This window comes from Xenopus laevis, chromosome 8L, assembly GCF_017654675.1.
Source record: "Xenopus laevis strain J_2021 chromosome 8L, Xenopus_laevis_v10.1, whole genome shotgun sequence".
Taxonomy (NCBI): domain Eukaryota; kingdom Metazoa; phylum Chordata; class Amphibia; order Anura; family Pipidae; genus Xenopus; species Xenopus laevis.
In genome coordinates, this window is record NC_054385.1 from 62,724,371 (window position 1) to 62,745,453 (window position 21,083).

Consider the following 21,083-nt stretch of genomic DNA (forward strand, 5'->3'; position numbering starts at 1 on the left):
ATTGAGACTTTGCAGGAGGTGGTATGGTTGTTGCTTGGCCCTTTCTGCTGCTTTGCTTAAATGGGAGGGCCCCCTTAGCTGTCCTTTAAAAGTTCAGCATATTCCATTGTTCTTCATGAGTTCAATGAATAGGGCTTATGATGAACACTTTTTTTTTTTTGCTTTGAATGAACATGCAATGGATTGAGGTAAACAGGGCAAAGGAAACTGTAACAATTCCATGTTTCCAACATGCGGTTCTTATGACTTTACCAGTAGGCAGATAAACCCCTGTGCATAATACTCTTTTTCTTATCTGTAAGCAGAAGAAAGCATTAGGGGGGTTGTGTATACAGAGCTCTAGTCCAGTTAATTACTAACAAAGTTTGAAAGCAAGAAACTCTCCATTACTGCTTTAGGGTTACTCCACATTCGAGGAGAATTTGTCGCCTGGCGACTAATCGCTAGACGACAACTTTGGGCGACTATGGAAAACGCATTGCCGCGTGTGCTTTATCACAGGCGACTTTTCATTGTAGCCTATGGGAAACACACTGAGGCAGTTTGGGGAGATTGTCGCTCAGAAGACGAGGCGACTAGTCGCCAGGCGACAAAATCTCCCCGAATCTCCTCGTGTGGACTAACCCTTATAATGAAAACTAAAACTTTTTTTTTCAAATGAAAAGAATAGGAAGAAGTTATTTTCAGGATAAGTTTGATTTTTATTGCTTGTGTGTTGCCTGTTTAACAGCATTGTTCTGAACCTTTACTGCTATTCCCACTTATTTGACATGCTTTCCATGCATTAGTCTGCTCCCTCACCTGTGCTGGCAACTTGGATTTATTATTTGAGGAGTCCAGTACATATTCACATTGAAACCTGCACATACTGTAAGACTTTAACAGTAAAGAAGTTGACCATGCTTAGGAAAATCAGCCCAGTCAAGGTCATAGCAGTGATTTTGAGGCAAGACATAGCCTTGGTCGCCTCTACCTATATGCCCAGCACTGTGTTAACAAAATGTATATTTATTGTGAACCTCTTGTATTTAAAGCCTGTATTAAAAACATAGATGTAAATAAATTATGAGGAGCCATTCATACTCGGATCACAATGCAGGAGTATGGACGATTGCGGGTCCTCATCAATGTACATATGCGGTCAGCGATCCGATGGGATTTTTAGCCCTGCCCGATCGATATCTGCCCGATCGATATCTGCCCGACTTTTGGCCAAATACGGTCTGTCAGCAGCTTTTATCGGCCCATGTATGGCCACCTTAAAATAACACATAAATTGAGTTAGTTGGCATGAGCACCCTATTTCCTTTTTAAAGGGTTTGGTCACCTTTCAACACTTTTTTCAGTTCAGTTATTTCAGACTTTGTATTTGTGACCATTTTTCTAATAGTTCATTTAATAGTTTTCTAAAGTTTAATTTCTTACCATTTTATGAGTTTTATTAAAGGGGTTGTTCATAGTTACATAGTTAAATCTGGTTGAAAAAAGACCATCAATTTCAGCCGCTCCAAATGAAAACCCTGCATCCATACACACCCCTCCCTACTTCAACCTTCACCTTCCAACACTTCAATTCAGCTGGTTTCAGATTCACCAGAAATAAATACCTTTTCCAACTACTTTCTATGCGTCACTGGTTTTCTACTATTGAAGTGTAAAGTTTCATTTTTTACCTTCTTAAGCAGCCCTGGGAGGGGGTCGCCGACCCTGTAAATTGATATATTTAGTTGCTACATTTCTTATCTTTGTCCCTGCTAAGCAGAATCCCTGAGTTTTATGAAAGGCAGCTGTTAGAATTGATACAATAGTTGCTAATACTCCAGAGATGCTGCTGAGAAATGTATCATCTAAATATTGCAAGTGTAACAGCTTAGAGTCTGCACCTGAATTACTGAGCTGCCAGACTCAAACACCAGAGACAGGGACATTAAACTTTAAACTTAAATTTTGAAAAAAAATTAAATAAAAAAAAATGGAAAGTAATTAAAAAAAGTCTTTATTTCTGGGGAATGTGAAAACAATTGATCTGAAAAAAGTGTTTGGCAGCAGTTATAATTGATACAATAGTTGCTAATATACAGATGCTGCTGAAAAATGTATCAACTAATGTAGCAAATTGTAACAGTTCAGAGTCTGCGCCTGGATTACTAGTTTATACTTCGATTGTGGAGAAATGGTAAAAAAAAAGAAAAAAATGAAAATCAGTTGAAAAAGGTATTTGTGGTGAAAAAAGTGTTTGGAAGGTGAAGAATCAGTGGCGTAACTACCGGGGGAGCAGGGGGTGCAACTGGGATCGCACCCCCGCAGGGCCCGCACCCTCGCAGGGCCCCCCGGCAGATCATGCTCGATGCAGCCGGCTGGAGTCGGCTGCAGCCGCAAAGTAAATGTGCACGTATTGTGCTGTGTGATTAGTGTTGGACTCAGGTCCGGACTGAGAATTAAAATAGGCCCTGGCATTTCAGGTACACAGAGGCCCAATCAGCCCACACAGAGGCCCAAACAGCCCCCACCAGCCCACTAAATACTGACTGTCTATGGCACCTTATAGCAGCCCCTCTGGCATTTGCCAGAACCCACAGATTGCCAGTCCGGGCCTGACTGGACTGTTTGAGGCTCACCAGGGCCTGTCACCCATTGCCTCCGCTAGCCCACCATGTACCTCTTGTGGTCAGCAAAATCCATTCCACCCAAGGCAGGCAGCGAGTCACCAGAATTTCTCCCAATATTCCACCGGCCTGTTCTGACTCTGTGTAAACTGCTGGGGGATTTTGAAGAAGCTTGAGGAGGGAAAGTGACAGAAACAATCTCATATACATGGAAGCATGTACTTGTGCTACATTTTTAACAGACACATTACAGAGTTGTTTCATTTAGTGATAGGAACTATATTTACACTTTAAAAAACTGACTTTACATGTTTAATCTGATATGTAAATAACTAATTTGTACCAAATCGTGTAAAATATACTTTTTTCCCTGCCTGATTGTTGTAATTGATACATTAAGGGGAAGATTTATCAAGGGTCGAATTTCAAGTTCATTTTGTAAAAACTCCCTTAAACTCCCATTAACTCGAAATTAAAAAAAAATTGCCATTCGATATTTCTTTAAAAAAAATAAATAGATAATTTTTCAAATTCAGATGAATGGGATTGACCTGCAAGCTCGAATAGAATCTAATTTGATTTAAGTTTTTTCACCAAAAAAAAATCCTTGAAAATTCAAATTTTCACTTTGACCCATGATAAATCTGCCCCTAAGTGATGCATTTTTTATGATGTTACTGAAGAAATTATCTGTTTTTAACATATTTGGAATTCTGCTTATAAGGATTAATTTTAAAACAAACAAAAATAAACTGTAAAAAGTTATTTCTGGAGACATGGGTTCTCTTCACCCACAAATCTATTAATAAGGCAACCTAGCAGTGCTGAATTAGAATGCCCTCAGCATTCTCCTTCATTTACCTCTTCTCTTATCCTATTGTTAAATTGCAAGTGACCTGCTTTAGGCTAAGGCCACACTAGGCGATAGCGCCGCGATTTGACTCGCGGCGACTTTTCGCCGCGACTTTTAAGCCGCAATCGCTGGGGAAACTTTTGCGCTGGCGTCTATGGGGAATCGCGTAAAATCGCCAGCGTAAAAACACACGCGGCGATCTTTTCTCTACTGTCGCACGAAATTGCCTCGCTAGGCAATTTCGAGCGACAATAGAAAAAAGATCGCCGCGTGTGTTTTTACGCTGGCGATTTTACGCGATTCCCCATAGACGCCAGCGCAAAAGTTTCCCCAGCGATTGCGGCTTAAAAGTCGCGACGAAAAGTCGCCGCGAGTCAAATCGCGGCGCTATCGCCTAGTGTGGCCTTAGCCTTAGACTTCGGGGTTGCAATAGCAAGTGCAATTATTTTTTCTATATTTGCAGCTGGGAGCCATCCTCTTGAAGCTGTTGCCAAAGGATACCAACAGAATATAGAAAGTATGGCCCTGGGCTAGTGCATGGATTGTTGTTGAAAATTTACTCCTCTTTTTTTGTTTGCTTTTTAAGATTTATGGCTCTTTATGAGTGAATTATAAGTGAATGAAAGCTATTTTGGGGGCTATCTTTAGATGTTACAGCACTAGTGTAGTCATGTTTATAAGAGTTGCAACATTTGTGTTGTCTAACCACAAACTATTTTGCAATATGCATTATCTATCGCTTATAATCCATGCTGAATTGTGGATTTATTTGCTATAATAGCTTCCTTGTTGCCTGTGTCATATGTGACAGGTCTGTAGAATATAACTGGAATATTTGTGACTCATGAGACTATTTTCTGTCCTCATTTTTTACCTCTTCAACTCTTTATATTTACTGAAACATCACAGTGACATTCCTAATCAATTTCTTGGGAGTTTGAGGTTTACCTGCAAATAACACCCATTACTCATTGCCCTTATTAGCTTTATGAAAATGCTTCCCATTTGTTTCTTGATACTTGTGTCATATGCAAAGCCTTTTTGTAAGAGCAATACAGGTATGGTGATCCCTTATCCGGAAACCCATCATCCAGAAATACAGGAAGGCCACCTCCCTTCGAGCCCATTGTATACAAACATATTTCCTTTTTGTCTGTAATATTAAAAACAAATGTACCTTGTATGTGATCATAACATATCATTACATAACTAAGCTGCATTATTCTTATTGCTTTTTAGTAAACTTAAAGGGGTTGTTCACCTTTGAGATAACTTTTAGTATGATGTAGAGAGTGATATTGTAAGACAATTTGCAGTTGGTTTTCATTTTTTATCATTTAAGGTTTTTGAGTTATTTATCTTTTTTATTCAGCAGCTCTTCAATTGGCATGTTAACTAATCTGGTAGCTAGGGTCCAAATTACCCTAGCAACCATGCATTGATTTGAATAAGAGACTGGAATATGAATAGGAGAGGTGTGATTAGAAAGATGAATAATAAAAATTAGCAATAACAATACATTTGTAGCCTTAAAGTTGGGGTCAGTGACCCCCATTTGAAAGCTGGAAAGAATCAGAAGAAAACTGCAAATAATTTAAAAAAAACTATAAAAAGTAATAATGAAGACCAATTGAAAAGTTACTTAGAATTGGCCGTTTTATAACATAATAAAAGTTACCTTAAAAGTGAACCGCCCCTTTAAGGTATGGCTATTAAAAGACCCTTATCTGGAAAAACCCAGGTGCCAAGCATTCCAAATAAAATATCCCATACCTGTATAGAGAGAGATGGATTGGCTGCAATATAAAGCTAAAGGGCAAGGTTTGGCCTTATTCTTGGAAGATAAATGAATAATGATTGATGAATACCTTTCTTCAATGTACTCACTTCAAAAACCCATACACACATACAACCTTTAAAATATATATGTATACTTACACAAGAGCCGTGAATGTCCTATAAAGTATTGTGTAATTCCTTTAGGGTAGGGGGGCAAATGGGACACATCCCATCAACGCAATCTATCTGAAAAGGAGTTATTACTTCACAAGGAAGAACCTACTTCCCTTATTGGAATAATGCCCTACATATTTTATCAAATAGTAACTGACATAAAAATTCCATTAACTACTTTCATTGATATCACCTACTACTTCTCTCCTCCCATTAGTGTTATGCATGCTCAGCACCCTTTAATTATTGTGACACACCTCCTACACTGGAGTATTTATCTTCCATACTTGTGCCACCTTCTCACATAATGCTCTAGTCTTCTGGGCTCTTTGTCCCCCACAATGGTGCAGACACAGCCTAGACCCAAACACGCTAACTTTGGAAGCGTGTTGTCTTTATCAGGAGGCAAGAAGATTCACAGCAAACTATGGTACGTAAATATATTAGACAGAGCTGTGGTATTGTTGTGTGGATTGGGTGATTATAGGGCTTTACAGGTTAATTCATGTATATGTAACCATGAGAAAAGATGTTTATTGTTAGGGAATATAAAAAAGTTTTTTATCCAGGATGTCCGTCATTTTTACATTAGATGTTAAATTCTGCTTGTATTAAACACATCACTGTATTAGTGCACTCCCTTGAAGCTCAGAAAAAAGCCAGTTGTTCTCATGCTGGATGAGTGGCATCCAATATATTTCCTTAGAATTCACAGCACAGACCAAATGGCCTAGTGCCCCCAAATAAAGTTTCATACCTCTCCCAATCCTCCTTTTCCTTTATAGTGAATGCATTGGTTATTCAAAAATATAGTTCCAGGTGATTGTTAGTCCTATGTAAACCTTGTTTTACCTTTGATTTACAAACTTAAAAAAAGTGCATATAATATGTATTGGTATCCTGAACTCTTGATGCAGGTTACTCTTCTGTTGTTTTTGAGTGCAACTCTTCCTACTACCCCAGCAACAATGATATGAGTTGGGATGCAAGGGGTGGCATATCAGCCAATTTAGCCTTTGATCTGCAAATCAATGTTTCAATATAGTTCAAAGGTATTTAATTTACAAGCTTGTGTGTATTCTAATAAGGGTAAAATATCTGAGTGCCTACATCCACAGGCCATTCTGAATAATGTTTCTTCTATGCTTACTACTATAATTCCCTCAATTTCTACCCTTGTTTCAACCTTGCTCTTATATTTAAAAAGCTTCACAATACTGTAAGAGAGATGTGTGATATAAAATGGATTGTGTTAATCATCAGTTACTGTGATGTTTCCTTGCAAGGAAACCCCCACCCATCAGCGGCTTTAAATAGCGGAGTGTTACTAATAGAAATGGATGTCCTTATTATGCACAGGTGGACTCTGCCACTCTACGGTGTTTATGACTTATATAGTATAATAAATACAATTTCACTAAAATTTAGAAAAAGATATATATATATATATTTATAAGATATTGACTGGGAGTCCAGGTTTGCTCCCAAACCAGCCAGAAAGAAGAAATCTTGGATAATTATATAATTCCTTAGGGTTTAGTTGTGCACAGTATTGTGTGTGTGTGTGTTCTAGGGTTGCCACCTTTTCTGGAAAAAAATACCGGCCTTCCTATATATTTATCTTTTTTCCCTATTAATAACATAAACCATAATTTTTACTGGCCAGGCCGTTAAAATACCGGCCAGGTGGCAACCCTAGTGTGTTCCCAGTCTCTGTTATTCTAGTTATGTATCGCCAACAGACCTCAGAAAACTGATACTGGTTTATGATTGCATCACAGGAAAGTACAAATGCATTATTATTCTGACCTAAATATTCAGAGAGGCATTATATAACCTGTGTTGAATACCAGTTATTCTCTTTCCGTGTCACTTTGTTATTAATTAGCACCTTGGTAATTATAGCTGTATGACTTCTGACCAGGCAACAAGATTTGTTTCGGTTGGTTCTTGTTATAGCAAAGTGTTTTCAGCCAATAGATTGGGAAGCGACCTGAAACCATTCATTGTGGTTTGTTGACACAGTCTCCCCTAATTAACAAAAATACAGGCATAAAAAATTGTACTTGTCCTTAAAATATTTGTAATTAAATCAGGCTGGATGTGGGCATAAATACTCTACATAAATGCACTAACATAATATTTCTGTAAAATTTGTTCTGTGCCATCACTAGTCAAAGCAGGATGATGGTGGTAGCAGTGGGTACTGCTGTTTATAACAGATATTAAGACAGTAGTAAAGAAGTCACTGAGTGATTCCTTGCCTTTTACACTATGGCACTACATTTCTTTCTTTCTTTCTTTCTTTCTTTCTTTCTTTCTTTCTTTCTTTCTTTCTTTCTTTCTTTCTTTCTTTCTTTCTTTCTTTCTTTCTTTCTTTCTTTCTTTCTTTCTTTCTTTCTTTCTTTCTTTCTTTCTTTCTTTCTTTCTTTCTTTCTTTCTTTCCTGTAGGCTGTCACCAAGAGAGTTAAATAGTATCATGGGCAACATTTACAGGAACTAATAAAAAATTGGCTATTACAGATCTAGAGCAGTACGACTATTGAAAGCAAACTTCTAACTGTTGGGTTAGGGTAGAGAAAGTTACTTGACTGATGTAAGTTTGTTATACATATTATTGTGTATTCAAGTGTTTTAACCCATTATTGAGACTCTGGCTTCATCTGAAAGGATCTGAATGAATGTGCATTGAATAAAATACCAATGAAAAAAGTACAAAATGGCATTGGCTCTTCATGACGCATAGCAGCCTGTTTGGTGAGCAGTTGATGTGTGCATGCTTTGATTATGAAATGTTCCCAGCCACAGTACTTGCATTATTACTGTCACACTGGCATAGTTAAAGATAAGTTAGGTAAGTATAGAAGCAGCAACACCACAATAAATCTGTAGAAACCTATAAGATGCTTTTAAAGCAGCTACCTGCTACAGAAGACTAGACCTGTAGCAAACTTTGCACCATATGTTACAAACGCCCAGTATCTATTTTTTTTACAACTTGTGTGAAGCAAGTTACTAGTGTTGTCTTTCTTACCCAGTGTAGACTTTTATATTGAAGGTTTACTTAGTTTCATGTTTTTCTTGTCTGAAGACACTAAGCCCTTAGGGGGATTACAGACGGTGCTTTATCATTTGCAGAAGAGGAAATTGCCTGCAGCAGACGTCATTTTCGCGTCAATAGTTTGGATTTCCGCATGTAAAGTGTAGTTTGGGCAATTTGTTGCCTGCAGGAGAGAAGATTTCCTGTCGATACAAAAGGTTAAAAAAAAGAAGATCCTGCCTCATACAGCTTGCAATTGAATTTGCATTTGCATAACTTATAACTTTGCAGTTTTATACAAATATATCTATTGTGTGCTTTTTGAGGTTGATCTCTCTCTCAAGACAGCTCCTTCTAGAGGGCAAAGTGTCCATAACAGTGTGCAGTATCTTTTTCAGAGGTGCCTTAGATACAGTAAATCTCTTCTGCAGAGTTTTTACAGAATTCTGCTGGTAAAACTCCCTGAGAAGCATTTTATAAGTAATTATAAAACATATAAACACAAGATTATGGCTGGGAACTCTATTTTGTAATGGTGTTTCTGGGGTTACTTGCCAAACTAGTAGATGTTTGTGGGAAAAACAGCATTCGTGGGCTTTGATGTAATGGATCTGGCTAATTATTTGGAGTTAAGCAGCAGACTTGATCAAAACAACACAGAAGGTTTACAGCAATCCTATTAAACTGTTGGCAGTGGAAACAGGTGTGGCTGGGATGAGATCCAAGCAATTGGCATACGCTGAAAGGCTGGAGATACATTTTATTGAAAGTAGTATGGGCTGTTTGTTTGGCGAGTAATTGCTTTTTAAAAGAGTAAATGAGACTTGGACTGTTTTACATGCTTCTGTTGCTCTTAAGTACATCTAGCATTTTTGTTTAAATGTAGATTACAGGTGTTTTTCAAATGGCAGCCTCAGTTTAGAGATGATATCCGTGCAGGAGCCTATCTATAAAGGAAGCTGACACTACTGGGGGCCCAGTGAGGACTGATTGATAACTAGTTTTAGTATATGTTCATGAAAAATGTCATATTCCCAAAGTTAAGGGGAGTCCCCACTCTTTTTAGGGTATAATACTTAATCTGTTTCTGTGTTTAAGTTTCCATTTGTTATGCCTTCCCTTCATAGAAACCTGATATCCTCTGCTGATTTGGCATGTTTTGGCTTCTTTAGGTGGAAAGTACAAAATGTAATAATGGACTTAAAATTTCTCTTTCCTAGGATTATTGTCTATGCACCGTATTTGTAGACACACATGTCATTTGACTCTAACACCTCAGGGGTAAACATGACTTAAGAAACTTCAAAGTGCACATAAAGTATATTGACAAAAGCACTATTACAATTACTCACTGTGCGTTCTTCTGTCAGTTTTTATCTTTACATCTGTGATACACCCTTTGTTATGTATTTACATGTCGTCACACTCCTCCCACCACCACACCATTTAAATGCAGTCCGTTCTCGTTCCATCTCAGTAATAACTCTGGCTTTCTCTTATCTCCTTCCTAATGTCCCCAGCTCTTTTCTGTTTTCTACATCCCCAAATTATTATTACCACCTGCTCTTTAGCATTTTGTTCTAATGGAAGTGCTTGTTCTCCCAAGGACCAAACTAATTGGTTGGCGGGACACCTTTCGCAAGATGTCAGGAGAAAAGATCAGACCCACGCAGTCTCTTCTCGACATCAACTTTCAATGTGAGTATTGATATTATAATAATCTAAAATACATAGGTGTATAATGTGTGTGTGTGTGTATATATACATATAAGAATGTGAATAAATGGATGCACACCGGGATTTTTTTAAAAAAGTTAAAACTCGCTTTTATTTAAATACTTAAAACATGGTCAGGTCAACGTTTCGGTCTCCATCTTAGACCTTTGTCAAGACCTAAATGGTTGGTTAAAAAAGAGCACATATATAGATACATTAATCCCACCCACAAATGGTTACCCTGCCGCTGCTTACTTTAAATCAAAATATTTGGCCCTGTTATATGTATGCAGGCATTTTCAAACAACATTAGGTGCAGCCACGGGTAAACCAAACAAGAGAAATTGTAAATAAAAACAAAAATTGGACAATTGGACCATACAGAAACCTGATTTTTCAGGGCAAAGTTATGAAATCTTAAACCAATATTCAATGTTACATTGTTCCAGTAATTAATTATTCAACTAGACCCAATAGATCTGCACATATCCGCTATCCGAATTCAATCAATATATCTCATGTGGCAAAAAGATTGTCAACGCTCATTCAAAAAACATATGATTAGCTATAAGCGTGGAACTAACTTATGTGATTTACTGGTTAAGACTGACCCAGTGAATTGTTATATTACTAACAAAAAAACATGGTTAGCAGATTTAAAACTAGGATGTTTCCGCTGCCCAAGCTGCACGTCTTGTCGCTACATGACTCCAGGCACATCTTTCTTACATCCCCATACGGGTAAACGCTTCCAGATCCGACACCATATAACATGCACTACTACACATATAATATATTTAGTAACATGTCCTTGTGGGCTTTCCTATGTAGGAAAAACGGATCAAACCCTCAGGCTACGAATGGATGGCCACCGATCTGCGATTAGCACGGCTTTTAGGGATGGACAGACACAGAAACCAGTGGCCAAGCACTTCCTTGAGAGGGGACATAGGCTGCCCACCTTCAAATATATAGCCATTGATCACATTCCCCCCTTGAGTAGAGGTGGGAATAGATCTAAGATGCTACTGCAACGGGAAGTGTTTTGGATCAAAAAACTGAACACTTTGGCTCCCTCGGGGTTAAATGAACACTGTTCCTTCTTATGTTTTTTGAATGAGCGTTGACAATCTTTTTGCCACATGAGATATATTGATTGAATTCGGATAGCGGATATGTGCAGATCTATTGGGTCTAGTTGAATAATTAATTACTGGAACAATGTAACATTGAATATTGGTTTAAGATTTCATAACTTTGCCCTGAAAAATCAGGTTTCTGTATGGTCCAATTGTCCAATTTTTGTTTTTATTTACAATTTCTCTTGTTTGGTTTACCCGTGGCTGCACCTAATGTTGTTTGAAAATGCCTGCATACATATAACAGGGCCAAATATTTTGATTTAAAGTAAGCAGCGGCAGGGTAACCATTTGTGGGTGGGATTAATGTATCTATATATGTGCTCTTTTTTAACCAACCATTTAGGTCTTGACAAAGGTCTAAGATGGAGACCGAAACGTTGACCTGACCATGTTTTAAGTATTTAAATAAAAGCGAGTTTTAACTTTTTTAAAAAAATCCCGGTGTGCATCCATTTATTCACATTCTTATATGAAAGCACGTTTGGATAGCACCTGGGTTGGATTAATTTTTTCCTGAATGGTGTGCTGAGATCCAATTGGACATTATATATACATATATATACATACATACATACATACTTCCAACATGAATCAGCTCACTGTAGTGCAAAAGCTACTACTGTACTTTTTTTAAGAACTTCCTTCTTTATTTAATGCACTGGCACATTCTTACTTTTCGCACAGTAAGTCTTCTTTGAATTAACCATTATACAAATTTATTCTGACACCAATTAAACTGCTGTATGCTGAGTGTATATTTGATGACAGAACCATGTCTGCAATTCCAAGGGACCATAAGCAGGCCCAGACTTTGGTGACTTTTTGGGCCTCTGTGTAATAAAATGCCAGGGCCTAGTTTGAATCTCAGTTTTCCAGGAGACATATTTCACTTCAGCCTCTTGACATGACATAATCTGGTTGTTTGCAAGATAGTTTTTCTTAAATTGTTTAGTCCTTGGACAGAAAATAGAACTAAAGCTTTCATACAGAAAGGTTCATAACACAAGGCTTAGTATTGATTATTGAGTGTGATTCTGTATCTAGGTCATTGTGAGGGTGTTCCCTGATATGAATAATAGGTAGGCTGGAAATTAGAAGAGTATTGTTAGATGTGGTTTTATAGGGTGGAGTTTAATAATCTGAGGCATCAAGAGTTACATAGGTATCATCAAAATCATATTGAAGGATAAACTGGAATAATGACATATTCACCAATTCCTGCATTTGATTGGATTCAGTTTAAATCCTTCATGATTGATTTGGTATTTGGAACATGCATCCATGCTATTATAATAACATTTTTGTAACAAGAATATCCATTTATTTGGCATCCTAATATTATTAGGCAGTTATAATGTGTGTGGTTCAGCCTTCTTCCAACTTCTCGTGTGCTCCTTTTAATGGGTTAAATGTTTATTTTCCTACAGCCCTGGCCTCTCAGGAACTGGACCTGAAGCAGATGGAGCTGGATTCAGCCACTGCTAAACTGGATGAGCTGAAGAGGGATTTGGAAAACAGGAGGGAGCCGGTAAAGAACAGCAATAAAGAGGTATAAACATATTTTTATAAATTGTTGTGGAGATGCCTGTGTTTATTCATTCATCTATACAGACTGTTCGCTTTTCTCCCCAGGGTTTGCAAGTTTCTTCCCAACAGACATCCAGTGCCTCTCTTTCCCCTGCTCTGACACGCCGGGCCCATTCCTCTCCCAGCTTTACTCCGCTCATTGCAACACCTTCACTGAAGCCCCGCCTATCAGAGTCCTCAATGAGCACAGCATCATCACATGCTATTAGCTCTAGCGCTTCTGTTCCTTCCATTTCCATCAGTTCCACAGTTATTACTTCCCCCTCTATGGCCCGTAGGTCTATCCCCACAGAGCGTGTAGATCCCTATCATACTTTAAATCCTCAGATCCCTTTGGGCCGTCCCTCCTCACCTCGCCATCAGTATTATGACCGTCCCCACACATCTTCTACACGGCTGTCTTCCAGTCCATATGATTATGCCGTAGGACCCCGGATACCTGCTCCTAGTCTTGAAGGACATTCAGGAGGAATGTATTCAGACTGGGGTTCATTACAAAGACGAGGCTACGAAGTCCCTCATGGATACACTTCCAGGTTCCCAGGTAATTCTTGCTAGTTTTCCCACTGGCTTATTGTAAACCAATGATGAATAGAAGGTCTGAACTGGAACCAAAAGGAAAAATATCCACATAAATCTACCCGCAGAATGAATCCACTTTGTGGTTGGGTTCCTGATAGGATATTCTATGGGAATCAATATTGCTTGTGGATGCACAAGCCAGCAATTAAAGGTTGTAGGTTCTCATTATGAAAGCACATGAAGAGTGGGGAGTCCAACATCTGTAATCATCCTTATTGAATTATATTGCATTTTTAGTGATTTATAATAATAATATTTGTTGCAATCATAGATGATGTCAGTTCTCCACGACGTCGGCAGCAGCAACGCATCTGGAATGAGTCTGATCTAGATGTGGCATATGACAAAAAACCACCGCAAGGAAGTAAGCGAGGTTTGCAAAACTAAGCCATATCCATGCATTTTGTTCACCTTCTTACAGAGACAAATATTTAACACCCCTAATGTCTTATAAAACAGGAGCAGATCATGGTATTCCTTCTAGTTTGCCCATAGTGAAAGCCTGGAAGGAGAGTAGTCTGGACCCTGCATCGATAAGCAAGGTAAGCACTAGACATATCAGAGATCCCCAGCTATTAATGCTGATGTTTTCTTTTTTAATTGTGAAATTGAATAATTCTACATTCCTTATTGTAAAATGACCTTGGTGTTGCTACATGTTAAACGGACATAGTACATCATTTCAGTTGATCTTTATTTCTTATGTTTTCTTTTGAACTACCGGTATTTGCTTTTATAATGGTTGGGGTGACTAAACTGGAAACCAGTTTTAAATACTAAATTTAAAATTGTATCCTTATTCCTTATATTTCTTTTCAGATCCCTTACTTTTCTTCCATTGTGATGTTTCAAACTCCTGCCTGGATGCCTGGTAATTAAACCCTAGCATGCAGACAGCAGTTAGAATCCAAAGACATAGTTTTGAGTCTAAAAAAGCTCTAAAACTCGACCGTTGATAAATAATCCCCTTAATAAGGCAAACGGTAAAAGATAATATACATATTTTTAAAGGGGACCTGTCACCCAGACACAAAAATCTGTATACTAAAAGTCATTTTCAAATTAAACACAAACACAAATTTTTTAGATCAAAATGTCCATACCTGTAATAAATTCATTTAAAAGTCTCAATTGTCAATCCTACATTGCCTGCCCATCTTCTATGCCTCAGGCATCAAGCAAGGCAGGCAATTACATTCACTTTCCATTCAACATTTCCTAGAAGTCACTGCTCTCCCCACATCCCCCCTCCCTTCTCCCTATTTAATTGTGTATCCAGTGCATGCACATGGGCATCAGGTGCCCTATTCTGGCGTATAAACAAGGTGTTGGCATAATGCAAAGCTCTCCAGTAACCACAAAATGGCACCTGCCTACCTGCTGTGATTGTGAATTCCAAGAAACAAGATTTAAATAATGCATATAATGTAAGGGAAGTTTATTATGCTTGGCTAACATCATAAGATAGGATCTGGCATTATTTCTTAGGGTGACAGGTCCCCTTTACTTAAAAAAGGCAGAATGTATTTTCAGCATAAGGTCAGTTAATTTGCTCACCATGCTAATTGTAAATGGGTCTATAAGGAAGGTTGTTATTGAAAGGGGTTTAGAGACAGCAGGTATACAGGGATTGTTAATAGGAATATGAAAGTCAGACATTAATGGGCAATATAATGGACATTATAAAATCAATGTCGGACTGGCCCACCGGGATACCAGGAAAACTCCCGGTGGGCCTAGGTGTCAGTGGGCCCCCATACTGCTAAACTTTTGGTCTATTTCATGGCCATTCCCTATTTCTATGAGGACAAAGAGGCTAAATAGATGGAATAATTGATTATAGTATCAAGAAAACAGACTAGGAGAATAGAGGTTGATTGAGGAGATTAAGAATAATATCACTGAGAGTGGGCCCCTGTTCTAAGGTTTTATGGTGGGCCCCTGGTCTAAGGTTTTTGGGTGGGCCCCTGGTGTCCCAGTCCGACAATGTACAAAATGCAATGCCATTTCAAGCACTCACAATTAGTAATCACTGTAGAATTTACTCATGTACAGATATGTGAACGATAGGTGTTTTTAAATGTAGGGTTAATTTTTTAAAATAATTTTGGATAGTTATTTGATTATTTTTTTCCTTTGGCTATTAGGGCGACTCCTCCTCTTCAACACTTCCTCGAGGCTACAAATTCTCTACAGGAGCTGAGCCGGGTTTTCAAGGTGGGGAACCTGGATGGAGGGCAGGGACTGGTTCACTTCCCCGATCTATTCAAGCCCAACAGCCAATCTCCCGCATTCAAGTTCCACCTCCAGAAGGCAGAGGACAGCCTCACCGACCTCTTCCTCTTTCTATGATCTGCCACCTGCAGAATGCATTTTGGGAGCACCAGACTCCACCCCTTTCATATGGCATGTTTCCTGCACCAACAGTACCTACTGCAGTACCTACTACCGTACCTACTGCAGTTTCAATGCCCCCTGTACCATCTGTACCTTTACCAATGGTCCCAGAGTGGGAGTTACCCGCAGTCACTCCAGTGCCTCCTCCCACAAATGAAGAAGTTCCCCGTCCTCTCAGTCCCACTCGTCTTCAGCCAAATCTGCCTCCCTCACTTGCTGAGGTGCAGAAAGTTCTGGAGGACATACCTCGTCCTTTAAGAAGAAGAGGCTCCCAGGAACTCGCAGCACTAGCTTCACCCCTGCCCTCTCATCGGCGCCAGTATCAGCAGATAATGGGACGACTATTTGGAAGGGCCACACCTAAACAAAGCTCTTCTCCTGAGCAACCAAAGGCTGAGGATAAACTTCAGGGGTCTGCAGTTAAATTTAGTATTTCCCCTAAAGAACCATCATTGGAGGTAGATTTGTGCAATAAAATAGATCCAATTCCTGAGGAAATCAGGACAGATGAGAAGATTATACCCGACGATAAATTGTGTGTTATACTGGAGACGTCAGATTCCCGGGTTGGTACATCTGCCCCAGTGCCTGGAGATGTGGAATTTAAAGTACCATTGGTTATCGGTGGAAGCCAGAATTTGGTGAGTAAGTTTAAAAGCTTTGAGAAGACATGTACTGTAGGATAAGCAAAACCCCCCTAATATTGTAGGCAATATTGACTAATATATAGTGCTGGTTCTAATTTGGGCTAAAAATAAAAATCTTTAAAAAGTGCCCCTTTTTTTGGAGCTCCATATAGATGTGCTATAGTCCCTGTCTATGTTTCTAAAGAGGGATGGGCATGTCCCAACAGTCCATACCAGAAGCACAGTAGGAGGGGGATAGCCAATCACAGCCTTGCAGCCACGCATGCAAAGACAGGCTTCAGCTGATTGGTCCCTATCCTACAGTGCAGTATGCCGAGTACCGCCAGCTCCCCTGCACAGCTAGTAGGATTTTTGAATAAATCACTACTTTTTCAGCACTTTCCTTCTATTTAAAGGGTTTGTTCACACTCCAAACACTTTTTTTCAGTGTTCCCCAGAAATAGACACTTTTATAACTACCTTTTTATTTCTTACCATTTTTTCAAAATCTAAGCTTAAAATTTAATGTTTTAAGTTTAGACTCTCTGGTGTTTCAGTCTGGCAGCTCAGTAATTCAGGTGCAGACTCTAAACTGTTACAATTTTGCAACATTTAGTTGATACATTTCTCAGAAGCATCTTGGGAATAGTAGCAACTATTGTATCAATTCTAACAGCTGCCTGTAATGAAACCCAGAGATTCTGCTCAGCAGGGACAAGGATAAGAAATGTATCCACTAAATGTCTCAATTTAGATCAGTTTACATAGTCAGTAACCCCTCCTAGAGCAGCTCTGAAGGTGAAAATTGACACTTTACACTTCAATATCAGACACATGGAAAATAGAAAGTAATTGGAAACAGTCTTTATTTCTAGTAAACTATCTGCAACCTACTGAACTGAAAAAAGTGTTAGAAGGTGAACAATGCCTTTAAGAGAGTATAATGCACCGGCACATTCAATTTTTTTTACACAATATGTCTCCTTTAATAATAATGAGGCTGCTCAAACAAGAAAATGGTTTATTAAAGGGCAAGTGGCATTTAAACAGAAAAGAAAGTAATGTTTTAAGGGCTGTATAGAAAGTAGGAAAAAATGATTGCATGAATGGTAAGATCTAATGTTTTATTTTCATTCTGACCTAGGGACTTCGTTCAGCACTGAAAGGTCGAGGTTCACCGCATAGGCAGCGCCCCCCTCGTGCCAGACTTGACCCCCTTATTTTACTTCTGGATGCAGCACTCACAGGAGAAATGGATGTGGTGAACCAGGCTCTTAAAGAGGTATGTCCTTTGCACTGTTGTCTAATGCAGGGGCTCCCAACCGCGGGGCCATTGACATAATTGAATTGGGCCGCCGAGATGAGTCCAAATTTGACACGGCATGCGCAAAATTTAAGTGGTTCATGCCCCCCCATCCTTTAAAAAAATTGGGGCTTTACACCGGTCCCTGGGGCAAAAACGGTTGGGGACCACTGGTCTAATGGTTAGAATACAGAGCTTTTGTATGAGCTATTTTGATGAGGCAACTGGAATTGATCATAGTTTTTTTGGTTCACTTTCTAGCTGCTAGACAGGCCTTGTCAAGGTCCTGGAAGTCTCCCACCATAAATTACAATTTGCTTAAACCTCAGATAGACTGGGTATTTATATATGAAAAGCTCACTAGCATTGCATTTACCCTCAAGGTGTAGCACCCCTGGATAGACCACAGGTTTGAAGGAACCTCACCTATCATCTATGTAACTCTTGAGAGAGGAGAGTCAACTTTCAGTATTCACCTATTGCCTTATTGTATTGATACTTTCACTTGTTTAGCATATTAGAATCTATTGTCTCTTATTCTCCTACTAGTTGCTTTGTTGTCAGAACTGAAATAATCAAATCAATACTCGAATACTCATTAGAACCTCTTGAGATGATAATAACAGAATATCATGGTACTGTTTAAAAAGTCACTTTTGTATAATTACCCTTTGCTTAAGTCATATGATGTTTTATCTGTTGTTACTTTCAAAATAATAAAAAAATATAGAGAAAAAAAAACAAACAAAAAAAAAAGCCCCCCCATTCAAAGTGAATGGGCAATGCTATTGCTGTTTGTAAACTTTTAATTAAAGACCACTCTCCTTAAAATACAATATTTGAATACTTGTGCCTTAAAACCCATTATGTAATATTGTTGAAATTCCTGGAGAGCATTAACTTTTTAGCAGAATATAATTGCAGCTGTGGTTTACCAGTAAGATTCCTGCCATAGCATAAGCTATGTGTGTCTTGTCTGAAATTAGTTTTTTAACCCCTCTATCATAGTTCTGAGCTATTCACATGTGAAAATAAATGAAAACACCCAATTTGATTAAGACTTGGAATGCCTGTGCAATTCTATTATATGTTTGTGTGATTTTATTTCAGTCAATGAACCAGTCTTCTAATTCATTTATTCTTTCAGGTAAATGACCCAAGCCAACCAAATGAAGAGGGAATAACTGCTCTCCACAATGCTATATGTGGAGCCAACGATAATATTGTCAACCTGCTTGTTAGCAATGGAGCCAATGTAAATGCTGAAGACAGTCATGGATGGTAAGAGAATGTGAACAAATATAGGACAGAGTAAAAAGAAGGAGGTAGATAAAGGATTGCACTGAGACGAGGCTTTATCCTAGTCAATAACTTTATCCTCTCTTTAATGTTTTGTCTTTCAGGACCCCCCTTCACTGTGCTGCCTCTTGCAATGACCTTGAGATATGCTTACTTTTGGTACGACATGGTGCAGCCATTTTTGCAACCACACACAGTGATGGAAGCCTTGCTGTGGAGAAATGTGATCCTTATAGAGAACGGTACCAAGAGTGTATCAATTACCTTACTGGTAAGTCCCTTTAAAATAGGGAATCCGTTCATTTTATTTTTAGTTCTGCCCCTTTTGGTCTACTTCTCTGCTTTCCTTTAACCTTTAATGTAATTTCTTATTTTATTTTTATTTGATTTTGCAGATGTAGGACAATGCATGGGAGAAGCACAGAGTGGAGTGGTCTATGCTTTGTGGGATTACAGTGCAGAATTTGCTGATGAGCTTTCATTAAAGGAAGGGGACACCGTTACTGTCCTAAGGAAAGATGGAGAGGGTGGATCTTGGTGGTGGGCTTCTCTTTGTGGTCGGGAAGGCTACGTTCCTCGCAATTACTTTGGGGTAAGTGAAATATAGAGTGAAAGATACATCTATTATATCAGAAGCTTTGGAACCATGAATCAACTAGACATTGTAATACTTCCAGTATTACTCTTATTATTACTGTTATTATTATTATTACTACAGAGGAATCATTACTTAAGAATTATAATTATTTGCTTAAAATAGTCTCTACGTGAGATGGCTTTCCCAGAATTTGGATCTTTCTGGATAACAGGTTTCTGAATATGAGATGCCTCTTTGTACAGAAATCATACCTGTCAACACCACAGGTTCATTCACTGGGAGTTACCCAGTTTTGGACCCCTTCACCCTCCAGTCAATATAAGATATGTCCCTCTCCTAGTACCATGTGTACATGCTTATTGGACATTATTTGGGATGTGAGAAGGGCTGTCTCCAGTTAGTGATGCATTCCAGATAGGCCCCATCCACATTTTCACCTCTAGGGGAAATTAATTATGTTTTTGCCCTATTCTGCTTTAAGCTTTGTACTGTAAACTGCTAGCATTAAAGGAGAAGGAAAGACTAAAATTAAGTAAGCTTTATCAGAAAGTCTATATAATTACACCAGTAAACCCTCAAAGTAGTGCTGGTCCTAAGTTTATAAGGCAAGGCCGATTTTATATGGCAGCTTCTATCCTAAACAAACAGAGACAGTGTCTAGAGCTGTTTACTCAGGTATGGTAAAGCATTCTGCAGAATAAATATAGCGTTCTAGCTTGCACTATTGTGGCTAATCTGTTGACAATAAAGCGTCTTGGAGCTTTCCTTCTCCTTTAGCAGAATTCAACATTTGAGGCTAATGGCTATGTAATGGCCTTTTAAACGTACATAGTGATATAATGGTATGTCACCTATAGTAAAGTATTTCTTCGCTAAGTTGCATTCTCTAACTACTTTAGCACGGGCAATGGTTGCTCTTTCTATTCGGAGACCCTTTCCTGGCATTATTCTTGCAGACCTCATCTCTGACGTTATGCTGACTTTTTTGTTTTACAGCTGTACCCAAGAGTTCGCTCTACACGTAGTCCCAAGTGATGTTACAAGAATACAGTGAATAGTGAACCAACCTGATGTCATTTGCACTCATCAGTTGCCCATTTTGTATTTTTGTGCATACAGCAAACTAATGCATTGTCTCATGTATGCTTCTGTATGGAATGTATGTTTTTTTAACCAAATCCAGTGAGTGACTCGGTGTATGTCATTTGGTACACTACGTATGTTTGATAGTATTATGTGAATTACAGGTAGCTGTTGTACGGAAGAGATGCACATTTTGTATAGCAATGTATTAGCTGTGCGAATTGTGGTAATGTTTAGCTTTTTTTTCTTTGTCTTTGTATGAACATTATTTTATAATAAAATAATAATTAAAATCAAA

The 21,083-nt window shown here is 38.6% G+C and overlaps 1 protein-coding gene across 6 annotated transcripts in view; it reads left to right on the forward strand.

Moving 5' to 3' along the window:
• The window catches only part of ppp1r13l.L (protein phosphatase 1 regulatory subunit 13 like L homeolog), a 41,133-nt gene extending 20,050 nt beyond the window's left edge, over positions 1–21,083 (forward strand). For 3 of the 6 annotated variants that reach the window (XM_018229041.2, XM_018229040.2, XM_041572070.1), the window contains exons 2-12: positions 10,059–10,150; positions 12,738–12,859; positions 12,943–13,441; positions 13,751–13,852; positions 13,939–14,021; positions 15,627–16,517; positions 17,647–17,784; positions 18,953–19,086; positions 19,209–19,375; positions 19,500–19,696; positions 20,699–21,083. In XM_018229041.2, the coding sequence (XP_018084530.1) occupies positions 10,096–10,150; positions 12,738–12,859; positions 12,943–13,441; positions 13,751–13,852; positions 13,939–14,021; positions 15,627–16,517; positions 17,647–17,784; positions 18,953–19,086; positions 19,209–19,375; positions 19,500–19,696; positions 20,699–20,737 (2,427 nt within the window). In that variant the 5' untranslated portion in view covers positions 10,059–10,095 and the 3' untranslated portion in view covers positions 20,738–21,083. 6 annotated transcript variants of the gene reach the window in all.